We start from the raw sequence: 16,489 nt of genomic DNA, 5'->3' as shown, positions 1-16,489 counted from the left end.
GGGTTAGTTATAAATACCTTTGGTTGTGCATGTGAATGGCTTGGATGCCCAGAACAACGCTCTCCGCCCGCCGTTTCCTCAGACAGCCGCCCAAATTCCATGCATTATACCCCAGGTTGCCCAGGACCTCTCCTATTGGAGCCTAAATCACACTTCAAAACCTGCCAAAAGGCATTGGTTTAAAAGCCATGAAAATAACATGTCTACTACATTTTAAAAGCCACCATTAATTTCTAGCTATTTCTAACAAATAGCCTTTTATTTTGCAATGCTGGAACCTGGAAAGTCCAATGTTTGCTTTAGCACACAAAATTATTGATCCCTTTATCATTATTGTTGTGTGAAGTGGTGGAACAAGTTTGTATTTATATTACAGCAAATTTGCTATTTTCAGGAGTTGAAAAGATGAATCTCCCTTTTCAAGTAAACATGCTCTACGTGCTTGACTTGCACAAGGTTGAATGAAAACAACTAATGAGAGAAAGAGACCCTCAGCCTGGCAGAATCTGTGCTTACTATTTATTTCCTCTATTGGGATAGCTTCCCAATGAAAACATGACACGTTGATTAGATCTCCATAATATCATTCGTTTTCATAAAAGCACAAAACATCCCCTGAACCTATTGATTGTGGAAGCTTGTAGTACTTTATTAGACATTATGTAAGGGTACAATTACATCTGTATTATAATTGAAAATGAGATCGCTCTCTCAATCCTGCGTTTTATGGCTCACAACCTAAATTATTTTAATTACAGATATACAGTGAGGGAAAAAAGTATTTGATCCCCTGCTGATTTTGTACGTTTGCCCACTGACAAAGAAATGATCAGTCTATAATTGTAATGGTAGGTTTATTTGAACAGTGAGAGACAGAATAACAACAAAGAAATCCAGAAAAACGCATGTAAAAAATGTTATAAATTGATTTGCATTTTAATGAGGGAAATAAGTATTTGACCCCCTCTCAATCAGAAAGATTTCTGGCTCTCAGGTGTCTTTTATACAGGTAACAAGCGGAGATTAGGAGCACACTCTTAAAGGGAGTGCTCCTAATCTCAGTTTGTTACCTATATAAAAGACACCTGTCCACAGAAGCAATCAATCAATCAGATTCCAAAATCTCCACCATGGCCAAGACCAAAGAGCTCTCCAAGGATGTCAGGGACAAGATTGTAGACCTACACAAGGCTGGAATGGGCTACAAGACCATCGCCAAGCAGCTTGGTGAGAAGGGAATGGAAGAAACACAAAAGACTGTCAATCTCCCTCGGCCTGGGGCTCCATGCAAGATCTCACCTCGTGGAGTTGCAATGATCATGAGAACAGTGAGGAATCAGCCCAGAACAACACGGGAGGATCTTGTCAATGATCTCAAGGCAGCTGGGACCATAGTCACCAAGAAAACAATTGGTAACACACTATGCCGTGAAGGACTGAAATCCTGCTGCGCCCGCAAGGTCCCCCTGCTCAAGAAAGCACATATACATGCCCGTCTGAAGTTTGCCAATGAACATCTGAATGATTCAGAGGAGAACTGGGTGAAAGTGTTGTGGTCAGATGAGACCAAAATCGAGCTCTTTGGCATCAACACAACTCGCCGTGTTTGGAGGAGGAGGAATGCTGCCTATGACCCCAAGAACACCATCCCCACCGTCAAACATGGAGGTGGAAACATTATGCTTTGGGGGTGTTTTTCTGCTAAGGGGAGAGGACAACTTCACCGCATCAAAGGGACGATGGACGGGGCCATGTACCGTCAAATCTTGGGTGAGAACCTCCTTCCCTCAGCCAGGGCATTGAAAATGGGTCGTGGATGGGTATTCCAGCATGACAATGACCCAAAACACACGGCCAAGGCAACAAAGGAGTGGCTCAAGAAGCAGCACATTAAGGTCCTGGAGTGGCCTAGCCAGTCTCCAGACCTTAATCCCATTGAAAATCTGTGGAGGGAGCTGAAGGTTCGAGTTGCCAAACGTCAGCCTCGAAACCTTCATGACTTGGAGAAGATCTGCAAAGAGGAGTGGGACAAAATCCCTCCTGAGATGTGTGCAAACCTGGTGGCCAACTACAAGAAATGTCTGACCTCTGTGATTGCCAACAAGGGTTTTGCCACCAAGTACTAAGTCATGTTTTGCAGAGGGGTCAAATACTTATTTCCCTCATTAAAATGCAAATAAATGTATAACATTTTTGACATGCGTTTTTCTTGATTTTTTTGTTGTTATTCTGTCTCTCACTGTTCAAATAAACCTACCATTAAAATGATAGACTGATCATGTCTTTGTCAGTGGGCAAATGTACAAAATCAGCAGGGGATCAAATACTTTTTTCCCTCACTGTACCAATGTACAGTGAGGGAAAAAAGTATTTGATCCCCTGGTTGGATTTTCTCACCTCATAATAAGATGTATTACTTTGACTGTCTTGCGATGGGGCCCTGTTGCACCATCGCAAGACAGTCAAAGTAATACATCTTATTATGAGGTGAGAAAATCCAACCAGGTTGGTAATTGAAATAAAAGAGCTCATTGAACAGGACATAGCCTCCATTTTCTATAGTGAAACATAATTGCGCTGCTAAAATCACTCTGGTTTATGGCCTGAAGCCAGACTGGGATGGATGAAAATAACTAAAGCTAATTGATTCAGAGGACATGTCCCTTTTCATCCATCTTTCAACCCACCATGGAATGAATGTTATTACAGTTCTTGTAATATTTAATGAAAAATAGAAACAGTGTGACAGGCAGCCAGGAAAAGCTCAAAAGCTGTGTGAAGATGGATGGATAATTCCGGTAAATACATTGTTCTGGGTAAATACCACAGAGCCAGAGATTTGCTTTGTCAGCATAAAGTGGAGAATGAAATCAATGGCAAAGTTTGGTGATACTCTATTGTTCTCTGTTGTTGTGTTGAGTTCCCTCAAGTTAGTCTGTAGCATGCTGCAAAGCAATAAAATAGCACAGTCCATAAAGGGCAAAGCAGTTCATCAACTTGTATCGTTTGTAATTGTCCACCATTTCCCTTTAGGATAGAGTATGCATTTACATAATGTATATACTGCTGTTTACGAAGCTATTCAAATGTTGATTCACAGTAACCTTTTAGCCTTACCAAAACAAATAGATCCTGAAGCTGCCATTAGCCTATAGCTAAAATGTTAGAGAGATGATAATGCAAAACCCCTAACAGGCACACAGTGCTGTGTAATGTCTCTTCATCAGTGAGTCTATCAAGTAGAGTCGCAGACTCCCTTTAAGTGATAATGCCTGAGAAGCCGGTGTTTGGAGGATATATTGACATGGGTGTTGTTATGCCCAAGACGAAGTCGAGGACCGGCAAACCGTGCCAATATATTCGAGGGCATTATCACTTTTATACAACGTGTTACCAACATATTCAAATAATGATTTACATATTTTCATTAAAAACATTATTTTGATGAATTTGTTCATACTATTTCATCCTTCCACACGATATAGTCCCGACACAAATCTAGGGTCGCTACCCAAGCTGGCTGGTCGTTCGTTCTATCTGTTCGGTTGCTAAGAGATGCAACCCATTCATTACGAGGGGTTTTTCATACTGGCTGGCAACGTTCTTCCCTTGCTTGCTAGCTAGCCAACTACGGCTAACTCACAGTCACGTCAAACAGTGCAGCCAGAATAACAACAAAGTATCATAATTTGAATTTGTTTAAGCTGTTTTCTAGTTACATTTATTTGGACACATCCATAATAATGAGCTAATGATGCGCAATTTCACCTGGCATAGAAAATGTGCTTTCTCTTCAGGACAGAGGAGTTAGCCAACGACACAGCTAACACAATCACTTCAAACTGAAGCTGGAAAGACTGCACTTTGTTTCGTTTTACCTGTTTTCTATTGACATTTCATTGTATATATCCATAAAAATTATGCTTATTCATGATTTTGCCTGGCTGAGAAAAGCTGCCTGCCTGTCTGTCTCATCTCGACTCCCGACCCCTACACGTTCATTACTATGGGACAGCTGGAGATCAAATTTCAAAACTGAAACAGTGTTCCAAATGTCAGAGTGACAGACAGCAAGGTGTCACGATCGTCATAAGAGGCAGACCAAGGCGCAGCGTGATATGCGTACATCTTTTAATGAGTACTTTAAACACGAACAACAAAACGATACGTGAAGTCCTAAGGTTAACAAACACAAACCTCTCCGGAACAAGATCCCACAAATGACAAGTGCAAAACAGGCTGCCTAAGTATGGTCCCCAATCAGAGACAACGAGCCACAGCTGTCTCTGATTGGGAACCACCCTGGCCAACATAGAAATAAACGATCTAGAAAGAAACACATAGAAAACAAAACATAGACACTACACACCCTGGCTCAGTCCCCAGAGCCAGGGCGTGACACAAGGTTTATACAAATCTCCGCTAACTGCTAGTCTAAAAGAAATGGGAGATAATGTCTAGATGCTTTTTACAGTGGAGATCAAGTTTATAAATAGTCTGGCTGGGCTGATGAGACAGTGGATTGCGTTGTGAGATGAAACAGAGTACATAGGCATTTCAACATCATAGCTTTAGCCGGTGGTAATTTGTGGAATAGACACCGGCTGGAATGCGGTTTTAACCAATCAGCGTCCAGGATCAGACCCACCCGTTGAATAATTTATATTATAAACTGGGTGGTTCGAGCCCTGAATGCTGATTGGCTGACAGCCGTGGTAAATCAGACCATATACCATGTGTATGACAAAACATAAAACATTTTACTGCTCTAATTACGTTGGTAACCAGTTTATTATAGCAATAAGGCACCTCTGGGATTTGTGGTATATGGCCAATATACCACACCCACTCGGGCCTCATTGCTTAAATATTCCATTCCATCACGTCATGGCATCAGCTAATCCAAGCTTCTGCAAACATAACACTTCACAACCCTGATATACAGAAACAGATACAGATATATACAGTACCAGTCAAAAGTTTGGACACACCTACTCATTCAAGGGTTTTTCTTTATTTTTACTATTTTCTACATTGTAGAATAATAGTGAAGACATAAAAACTATGAAATAACACATAAGGAATATCTGGAATAGTATAACAGTAATCCTTCTACCCGCCCCTCCCCCACCCCCCATTTAAAAAAAAATATGTGGAGTGGTTGTCCCACTGGCTATCCTAAGTTGAATGCACCAATTTGTAAGTCGCTCTGGATAAGAGCGTCTGCTAAATGACTTAAATGTAAATGTAAATGTAGTAACCAAAAAAAGTGTTAAACAAATCAAAATATATTTGAGATTTGAGATTCTTCAAAGTAGCCACCCTTTGCCTTGATGACAGCTTTGCACACTCTTGGCATTCTCTCAATCTGCTTCATTGGGAATGCTTTTCCAACAGTCTTGAAGGAGTTCCCACATATGCTGACTACTTGTTGGCTGCTTTTCCTTCACTCTGCGGTCCAACTCATCCCAAACCATCTCAATTGGGTTGAGGTCAGGTGATTATGTAGGCCAGGTCATCTGATGCAGCACTCCATCACTCTCCTTCTTGGTCAAATAGCCCTTACACAGCCTGCAAGTGTGTTTTGGGTCATTGTCCTGTTGAAAAACAAATGATAGTCCCACTAAGAGCAAACCAGATGGGATGGCATATCGCTGCAGAATGCTGTGGTAGCCATGCTGGTTAAGTGTGCCTTGAATTCTAAATATATCACCGACAGTGTCACCAGCAAAGCACCCCCACATCATCACACCTCCTCCTCCATGCTTCACGGTGGGAACCACACATGCAGAGATCATCCATTCACCTACTCTGCGTCTCACAAAGACACGACGGTTGGAACCAAAAATCTCAAATTTGGACTCATAAGACCAAAGGACAGATTTCCACCAGTCTAATGTCCATTGCTCGTGTTTCTTGGCCCAAGCAAGTCTCTTCTTCTTATTGGTGTCCTTTAGAAGTTGTTTCTTTGCAGCAACTCGACCATGAAGGCCTGATTCACACAGTCTCCTCTGAACAGTTGATGTTAAAATGTGTCTGTTACTTGAACTCTGTGAAGCATTTATTTGGGCTGCAATTTCTGAGATGCAATTAACTCTAATGAACTTATCCTATGCAGCAGAGGTAACTCTGGGTCTTCCTTTCCTGTGGCGGTCCTCATGAGAGCCAGTTTCATCATAGTGGTCCTCTGTAGCTCAGCTGGTATAGCACGGCGCTTGTAACGCCAAGGTAGTGGGTTCGATCCCCGGGACCACCCATACACAAAAAAAAAAATATATGCACGCATGACTGTAAGTCGCTTTGGATTAAAGCGTCTGCTAAATGGCATATTATTATTATTATTATTATTATTATAGCGCTTGATGGTTTTTGCGACTGCACACATTTTCTGGATTGACTGACCTTCATGTCTTAAAGTAATGATGGACTGTCATTTCTCTTTGCTTATTTGAGCTGTTCTTGCCATAATATTTTACATTTACATTTACGTCATTTAGCAGACGCTCTTATCCAGAGCGACTTACAGTTAGTGCATACATTATTATTTACTTTTTTTTCATACTGGCCCCCCGTGGGAATCGAACCCACAACCCTGGCATTGCAAACACCATGCTCTACCAACTGAGCTACCTCCCTGCCGGCCATTCCCTCCCCTACCCTGGACGACGCTGGGCCAATTGTGCGCCGCCCCATTCGTCTCCCGGTTGCGGCCGGCTACAGCAGAGCCTGGATTCGAACCGTCTCTCACAGTTGAAGTGTACCTATGATAAAAAATTACAGACCTCTACATGCTTTGTAAGTAGGAAAACCTGCAAAATCGGCAGTGTATCAAATACTTGTTCTCCCCACTGTACATACATACATATAAATACATATACAGTTGAAGTCGGAAGTTTACATACACTTAGGTTGGAGTCATTAAAACTTGTTTTTCAACCACTCCACAAATTTCTTGTTAACAAACTATAGTTTTGGCAAGTCGGTTAGGACATCTACTTTGTGCATGACAAGTAAGTTTTCCAACAATTGTTTACAAACAGATTATTTCACTGTATCACAATTCCAGTGGGTCAGAAGTTGACATACACTAAGTTGACTGTGCCTTTAAACAGCTTGGAAAATTCCAGAAAATTATGTCATGGCTTTAGAACCTTATGATAGGCTAATTGACATCATTTGAGTCAATTGGAGGTGTACCTGTGTATGTATTTCAAGGCCTACCTTCAAACTCAGTGCCTCTTTGCTTGACATCATGGGAAAATCAAAAGAAATCAGCCAAGACCTCAGAAAAAAGATTGTAGACCTCCACAAGTCTGGTTCATCCTTGGGAGCAATTTCCAAACGCCTGAAGGTACCACGTTCATCTGTACAAACAATATTACGCAAGTATAAACACCATGGGACCACTCAGCCGTCATACCGCTCAGGAAGGAGACGCGTTCTGTCTCCTAGAGATGAACGTACTTTGGTGCAAAAAGTGCAAATCAATCCCAGAACAACAGCAAAGGACCTTGTGAAGATGCTGGAGGAAACATGTACAAAAGTATCTATATCCACATAAAACGAGTCCTATATAGACATAACCTGAAAGGCCGCTCAGCAAGGAAGAAGCCACTGCTCCAAAACCGCCATAAAAAAGCCAGACTACGGTTTGCAACTGCACATGGGGACAAAGATCATACTTTTTGGAGAAATGTCCTCTTGTCTGATGAAACAAAAATAGAACTGTTTGGCCATAATGACCATCGTTATGTTTGGAGGAAAAGGGGGCCGCTTGCAAGCCGAAGAACACCATCCCAACCGTGAAGCACAGGGATGGCAGCATCATGCTGTGGGGGTGCTTTGCTGCAGGAGGGACTGGTGCACTTCACTTCACAAAATAGATGGCATCATGAGGAAGGAAAATTATGTGGATATATTGGAAACAACATCTCAAGACATCAGTCAGGAAGTTAAAGCTTGGTCGCAAATAGGCCTTCCAAATGGACAAGCATACTTCCAAAGTTGTGGCAAAATGGCTTAAGGACAACAAAGTCAAGGTATTGGAGTGGCCATCACAAAGCCCTGACCTCAATCCTATAGAAAAGTTGTGGGCAGAACTGAAAAAGTGTGTGCGAGCAAGGAGGCCTACAAACCTGACTCTGTTACACCAGCTCTGTCAGGAGGAATGGACCAAAATTCACCCAACTTATTGTGGGAAGCTTGTGGAAGGCTACTCGAAACGTTTGACCCAAGTTAAACAATTTAAAGGCAATGCTACCAAATACTAATTGAGTGTATGTAAACTTCTGACCCACTGGGAATGTGATGAAAGAAATAAAAGCTGAAATAAATCATTCTCTCTACTATTATTCTGACATTTCACATTCTTAAAATAAAGTGGTGATCCTAACTGACATAAGACAGTGAATTTTTACTAGGAATAAATGTCAGGAATTGTGAAAAACTGAGTTTAAATGTATTTTGCTAAGGTGTATGTAAACTTCCGACTTCAACTGTACATATCCTTTTTTTAAATATATTTCCCTTTATTACTTTCCAACCCCACCACCCCTTCCCTAATTGGAGTAAACTAATGAACAACAACACTTAGGCCTCTACTTCCAGCTTATACAGTGGGGAGAACAAGTATTTGATACACTGCCGATTTTGCAGGTTTTCCTACTTACAAAGCATGTAGAGGTCTGTAATTTTTATCATAGGTACACTTCAACTGTGAGAGACGGAATCTAAAACAAAAATCCTGAAAATCACATTGTATGATTTTTAAGTAATTAATTTGCATTTTACTGCATGACATAAGTATTTGATCATCTACCAACCAGTAAGAATTCCGGCTCTCACAGACCTGTTAGTTTTTCTTTAAGAAGTCCTCATGTTCTCCACTCATTACTTGTATTAACTGCACCTGTTTGAACTCGTTACCTGTATAAAAAGACACCTGTCCACACACTCAATCAAACAGACTCCAACCTCTCCACAATGGCCAAGACCAGAGAGCTGTGTAAGGACATCAGGGATAAAATTGTAGACCTGCACAAGGCTGGGATGGGCTACAGGACAATAGGCAAGCAGCTTGGTGAGAAGGCAACAACTGTTGGTGCAATTATTAGAAAATGGAAGAAGTTCAAGATGATGGTCAATCACCCTCGGTCTGGGGCTCCATGCAAGATCTCACCTCGTGGGGCATCAATGATCATGGGGAAGGTGAGGGATCAGCCCAGAACTACACGGCAGGACCTGGTCGATGACCTGAAGAGAGCTTGGACCACAGTCTCAAAGAAAACCATTAGGAACACACTACGTCGTCATGGATTAAAATCCTGCAGCGCACACAAGGTCCCCCTGCTCAAGCCAGCACATGTCCAGGCCCGTCTGAAGTTTGCCAATGACCATCTGGATGATCCAGAGGAGGAATGGGAGAAGGTCATGTGGTCTGATGAGACAAAAATAGAGCTTTTTGGTCTAAACTCCACTCGCCGTGTTTGGTGTAAGAAGAAGGATGAGTACAACCCCAAGAACACCATCCCAACCGTGAAGCATGGAGGTGGAAACATCATTCTTTGGGGATGCTGTTCTGCAAAGGGGACAGGACGACTGCACCGTTTTGAGGGGAGGATGGATGGGGCCATGTATCGCGAGATCTTGGCCAACAACCTCCTTTCCTCAGTAAGAGCATTGAAGATGGGTCGTGGCTGGGTCTTCCAGCATGACAACAACCCGAAACACACAGCCAGGGCAACTAAGGAGTGGCTCCGTAAGAAGCATCTCAAGGTCCTGGAGTGGCCTAGCCAGTCTCCAGACCTGAACCCAATAGAAAATCTTTGGAGGGAGCTGAAAGTCCGTATTGACCAGCGACAGCCCCGAAACCTGAAGGATCTGGAGAAGGTCTGTATGGAGGAGTGGGCCATAATCCCAAAATTGGCAGTGTATCAAATACTTGTTCTCCCCACTGTACATACTATATACATTTTATGGACACAGTCAATTTTCCTCTCTTTCTTATTTCTCATGTGTTTTTTCTAATTTTTTCTTATTAATTATACTTTTTTAATATTAAATACTGCACTGTTGGGTAGGGCTTGCGAGTTAAGCATTGACAAATAAAACTTAAACTTGAACTTTATGTCAGGGATGGTCTATTTCATATCTCTAAGAATAGAAAGAGTTATTGTACTCTCGGACAGCTCAGTACAGTAACTTCCAGCTGGTCCGAGAAGCCTTGAAGCTTGATTCTTTGTGCAGCCCTTGGCAACAGCCCCGTTAAGAGATACAACAGGGAGTGACAACAATAGCCCCAGAGCAGCACAGTGGGCAACCCGATCTGAGTCTGCACAAATTACACCTTGCAGGACATTGTTCTCTGGCTAAATGGGAGAACTAGGAATGAAAGGGCCAGCAGATGGCAAGGAGAGGAGGAGAGTAAATAGCAGGCCAACCAAGACAAGAACACCAGCTGTCATCCTCCACTGTGCCCTCTCATTGTTGCAGCTGGACCTCCATTACCCCGTCTGAGGCTCAGAGGTACACACAACAAGCTGATACACAAGTACATGCCACACACATTCCACAAGAGAGGAAACTACCACTTGCTCAAGTCTAGAGTGTACACCCACACACACTTCTTAAGGTGATATGGCACTGGTAAACACACACACACACACAGCGTTGATCCAAACCAAAGTTTAGGAGAGAGAGGAATAAAAGCAAGCAACAGAGAGTATTCATTTAGCCACTTAAGACACTCTGGTCCTGGGGTGTGGTAATGAATGTCTGGTCTTTTCTGTCTAGGGGTGTCGATGACTCAAGTAAACCATTATTTTCAACCTATGAGTCTCCAACAGGTTTTATACTAGAACACTTGAATAGGCTTTGCTGAAAGACCCCCACGGGCACAAGAATACAAACTCATTATGGATGGGGGATACACACAACAGTACAAAGACCATCCACTGGACATTACTCTGATGACCACTCTTAAAGAATTTGCAGAGACTAGTAGCTTAATCACTATTATTTTCTGACCAGTGAATAGCCTACAATTGTTCATTTGAACCCCCAAGAATCTGGAATGTTGGTTTTGGTCTTTTGGACATAATTTGAGAGAAAAAGTAACACCCTTTAAATGCATCAAACAAGCAGGATGAAAAAACAAACATTTCATAGGCTATAACACATTATCCATCATTATGAGGCCAGACAATAATAAATAAGCTAGGTAATTGTGATTTACGCTATTGTTTCCATACAAATATAAAAAAACACATAGCCAAAAACAATATTTCAATATTGATTGAAAAGTGATAATGTATTATAAAACTGTATGTATTCACACACTATGCTGAAATATGTTTTCTTTCTCTGACCAATGCTCTACTGTTTCAGAAGATGATGACGTTTTGATTAACGTGCACTGAATTTTTAAACTTGACAAGTGGTGCTTTCCAAAATAACCGAATGAATCAACAATCATAGGCTATGTCAAATGATTCTGAATAGTATGCATTTTTTAAAATCCCATTTGGTCCAGTAGCATAACATGTATCATCCTTACCTGCTAAACACTTTTCTTATCCTTTGAACCATGGTCGGCGATGACGTGATGGTTTCAGGAGGCATAGTCTCAATAGTGGTGACAACATGATTCTGCTGTGAGGGTATCATTTCTGAAGTAAAGATTTAACTATCAGAAACCAGGGCGCATTCTGCTCGGTGCAAGATGACTTAGGCTCGGGCTACTCCACGAGGGTCGAGATCCGATTCTCCGAGCGCGCGATTGACAATCTCAGCATTCCATAATTCACACAGGTGAAGATGATGCTGACGATATTAGTGTATTTCCAGAGTGAGGAATGTGTGTTGGTCCCACAGCCTTTGGCGCGCGGGGGGCTCATGCAAGATGCACCTGTTCCCCAGTGAAAATGTTTGCAGAGGTACCCCGGTTCGTCAGTGTGTATTTTCTAAATGCCTTCTCCGGACTGTGCCGTGATTCTGAGAGGCGACTCGTTTTGGATGAGACGTACCTTTATTAGCCACCAGGGGGAGTGCTTTCACCACAGATACTGGTGTTGACCCAGTGTGTCGAACCTGAGGAATAAGCCCACTGATTTAGGCCTACCTGGAATGTAACAGCAATGTAAATAGCCTCCAGAAGTCAGATAATTGTGCTCTATGTAAATAGTCCCTACTAATAGTCTGGTGTGTGGTTATAACAGATAAGCAATGCATGTGTAAATGGTTAAAAATAAGCTTATGGAAATGACAATTTAACATCATTTCAGTAATACCTGATGTAAACCTAGGCTTTTACTTTTTCAGTTTCAAAAGGGTCTGGACTATGAATATTCTGCAGGGCCTAATTATTATTTTAAAGGAAAATAAGAAGGAAATATTTGTATATTCATTTCAATAATTGTCATCATCCATATCAGTTGAATCATAGCAATGTTTCTAGTGCCTATGAATATGTCTACTATATTCACTATACCTCGCTATATCTCGCTACCTTGAAGTCAAGTTAGCTGTCGCATAGTCTTGTGTGGCCAACCTTTGAAATCCTGTCTCGAAGCCTGAAGCCAGAGGTCCAAGGCTGCTGTCAGAGAGTTTGTAACTAAAGCACAATCAAAAACAGAGAGCTGAGCTCTGCTTCCTATAGTCAGAAAGAACCTCAACACAAACCTAGTCCTTTTTTCTCTCTCTGCTTGTCTCTTCCCACACAGGGAAATATTCTCAGCCAGTCAAGACAGGCTTTATTTGGAGCTGTCAATCTTCTGGTTGAAACCCCATGAGTCGGAGTCACTTGTGAACTGTTCTCCACAATCACACTGTTTGCATCTTTAACAGGAAGTGTGTTATCAAAGGCTTCCAAGATTAAACTCCATGTTCTATGAATGATGAAATGTCGTCTGAACAGCAATGGGATGAAAGGGTCTCTTCTCTCGGATATAGAGAGGTGCCATGTGTAATTCTGCAGCAGCACAGTGTATGAGAATCTGGAGATACTGTGTTGAATCATCGTCATCATAAGTCATGATTGTAATTCAAATGGCCATGCTACACCTTGTCAGAGGAACTACAGCCTCTTATTTAAAAAAAATAGTAATTATCTCCAGCACCACCCCAACATCAACATATGTAAAAATGGCAAGTTTCTATCTTTTGTGGAAAAAAAAGATACAGGAAGATACGTTTTTTTCAATGACATCATCGATGTGCATCATGTGATTTTAACCAATTATGAGTATGAATTGCCTACTAAATGCCTACTAATTGGTTGATGTTGTCATTGGAAACACATCTACAGCTATCTTTTTTTTACTACAAAACCGAAACGTGCCATTTTCACTTACAGTGCCTTCAGAAAGTATTCACACCCCTTGACTTTTTCCACATTTTGTTGTGTTACAGCCTGAATTTAAAATAGATTAAATTCATATTGTGTGTCTCTGGCCTACACACAATACCCCATAATGTCAAAGTGGAATTATGTTTTTAGACATTTTTACAAATCAATTACAAATGAAAACCTGAAATGTCTTGAGTCAATAAGTGTTCAACCCCTTTGTTATGGCGAGCCTAAATAAGTTCAGGAGTAATAATGTGCTTAACAAGTCACATAATAAGTTGGATGGACTCACTCTGTGTGCAATAATAGTGTTTAACGTGATTTTTGAATGACTACCTGATCTCTGTACCCCACACATACAATTACCTATAAGGTCCCTCAGTCGAGCAGTGAATTTCAAACACAGATTCAACCACAAAGACAAGGGAGGTTTTTCAATGCATTTCAAAGAAGGGTAGATGGGTATAAAAAAAAAAAAGCATGGTGAAGTTATTCATTACACTTTGGATGGTGTATCAATACACCCAGTCACTACAAAGATACAGGCGGCGTTCCTAACTCAGTTGCCAGAAAGGAAGGAAATTACAGAGTTTAATGGCTGTGATAAGAGAAAACTGAGAATGGATCAACAACATTGTAGATACTTCACACTACTAATTGACAGAGTGAAAAGAAGGAAGCATGTACAGAATACAAATATTCCAAAACAAGCATCCTGTTTGCAATAAGCCACTAAAGTAAAACTGCAAAGAAAATGTGGCAATGAAATTAATTTCATGTCCTGAATACAAAGCGTTATGTTTGGGGAAAATCCAACCCAAGACATCACTGAGTACCACTCTTCATATTTTCAAGCATGGTTGTGGCTGCATCATGTTATGGGTATGCTTGTCATTGGCAAGGACTAGAGAGTTTTTTATGATGAAATGAAACAGAATAGAGCTAAGCACAGGCAAAATCCTAGAGGAAAACCTGGTTGTCTGCTTTCCAACAGACACTGGGAGACAAATTCACCTTTCAGCAGGACAATAACCTAAAACACAAGGCCAAATATACACTGGAGTTGCTTACCAAGACGACATTGAATGTTCCTGAGTGGCCTAGTTACAGCTTTGACTGAAATCGGCTTGAAAATGGCTGTCTAGCAATGATCAACAACCAACTTGACAGAGCTTGAATAATTTAAAAAAGAATAATGTGCAAATATTGTATAATCCAGGTGTGCAAAGCTCTTAGAGACTTACCTAGAAAGACTCACAGCTGTAATTGCTGCCAAAGGCGTTTCTAACATGTATTGACTCAGGGGTGTGAATACTTATGTAAATTATATACTTTTTATTTAAGTCATTTTAATGGCTCAGCTCAGCAGTCCCTCTGCCCTGGAGAACTGTGGTGGTTTCTCTAGCCTGGAACACCCTGTGGATCAGTCAGCCTGTGTCATACACACACACAAACACACACACACACACACACACACTCCCTTGTGATTTTCATTGGCCAGCGCTACTTTACTTCTTCTGTTTCCTGAGGGAGAGATCAAACAGGTAAATAAATAATTAATTAGAAGCAAACAGTAAAAATACCTTAGAGTCGATGTCCAGAAATCGAATTAGCATAATACAAAAATCCCCATCAAGATCCGTCTGTTTAAGATAGCGATATCTTTTTTGCATGGGCTGCGTCTCAATCCACCATATCAAGAAAACGTCTGTAGCGTCCAAATGGTTAGGGCTACAAACTAACATGACCTCTCGTAAGATTCACACAGACCCCACACAAGCGTCATGGGATTTGTCTGAAGTCGGTACCACCAATGTGCCAACTTCTGTCTGTAGCGTCCTAACTGTTTGGGCTACATACTAATATGACCCCTCTATGGAAAGTTGAGACTTTCACAAACATGATAGTGTTCTCCGTCTCTGACAAATGTCAGTATGGGCCGAAAGGTTCATGGAAGTGAATGGGGCATTTCCATGTCAAAGATATACGGACAATTCAACGATTTAAATATTAAGTTTTTTTTTCTGAGCTTTCTTATATCTCTCAGATAGACACTTAACATACTTCCTTTTGATTTATTTTTGGACTATCTATTTTTCCATGTATGAATCTGTTATTCAATGCATTTCTATGACCTAATAGCAGTAAGGCCAAATTCAATGTTTAATCAAAGCTTTTGTAAAAAAAATTTAAATGCATACCTACAGGGGTCCTAAAATTCAAAATAAAATAGCTAAATGATCCTTGGTATGAACATCTTAAAACAATTCCATATGTTAGGCCCAGCAACGGGCGCTTAAACCTTACTACAATGAATATCAAACCCCACTCACATGCGCCACTGCAGACGGCAGGGGTTTCTTGGGGTCGTTGCAGCCCCTATCAAGTGCTTCCACAGCCTTTATCAGTTTGAGGCACTTTATTACCTGTGCATCTGGAAACAGAAGTAACTGTACTTTCCTGTCAACCTGCTGCACAATTCAGGTTGACTAATTCTTACTCATCTGTTAATTAAGCACAATGAAACAATTAAATAAAGGGGTGATTGGCAGGTAAATTGATCAAGTAAATGGTTTCACCCTGGCAGAGATTTCAGTATTCTGCCACATTCACCTGGAATTGCCAAAGGTGTGCCAGAAGGTTAGAGGATGATTTAGATATTAGTTGTTGAGGTTGTCAGCAGAACCACAGCCATGATAGGAGAGTATTGCAAGTATGTATGAGTATTTCTGCACAACAATACAGACGTTCCGCTGTGGCAGTGGCAGTTCTGAATGGCCATTATATCTCTGTTGCGATAACATTTTGCAGTAGCCTATTCTTTATGTGCTTGATCATGATCAAAGTGAATAAAAGAGAAATACCCAAAATGTCTCCCAGCCAAAGTTTGACTTTCAGTGATCCCAATAAGCTCTTTGTGTGAATTATTAGTTTCCGCAGACTTCCAGAAGAGAGATGGTCAATAGTGACTGTTGGAGAACTGGGGTCACAGAATTAGCTGAGGACAACTGGAGCAGAGACGAAGCTCAGGCTAGCTGTTAGCAGCTATGGATTTAGCCCATCCTAGACCGCCGATAGAGGCTGGGTTCTGTGAGACCTTACAGAGACAATGGAACAGCTTTGGACTTAATATGGGGAGTAATC

General features: G+C 41.3%; 1 protein-coding gene across 2 annotated transcripts in view; it reads right to left on the bottom strand.

Moving 5' to 3' along the window:
* The window catches only part of slc35f1 (solute carrier family 35 member F1), a 148,817-nt gene extending 136,817 nt beyond the window's left edge, over positions 1-12,000 (bottom strand). For both annotated transcript variants that reach the window (XM_041861148.2, XM_041861149.2), the window contains exon 1: positions 11,555-12,000. In XM_041861148.2, the coding sequence (XP_041717082.1) occupies positions 11,555-11,664 (110 nt within the window). In that variant the 5' untranslated portion in view covers positions 11,665-12,000. The remainder of the gene's footprint in view (positions 1-11,554) is intronic.
* Between the last annotated feature and the right edge of the window lie 4,489 nt (positions 12,001-16,489).

This window comes from Coregonus clupeaformis, chromosome 33 (assembly GCF_020615455.1).
Source record: "Coregonus clupeaformis isolate EN_2021a chromosome 33, ASM2061545v1, whole genome shotgun sequence".
Classification (NCBI taxonomy): domain Eukaryota; kingdom Metazoa; phylum Chordata; class Actinopteri; order Salmoniformes; family Salmonidae; genus Coregonus; species Coregonus clupeaformis.
Note: the sequence above shows the minus strand (reverse complement) of the source record. Positions and strands in the feature narration are given on the sequence as shown.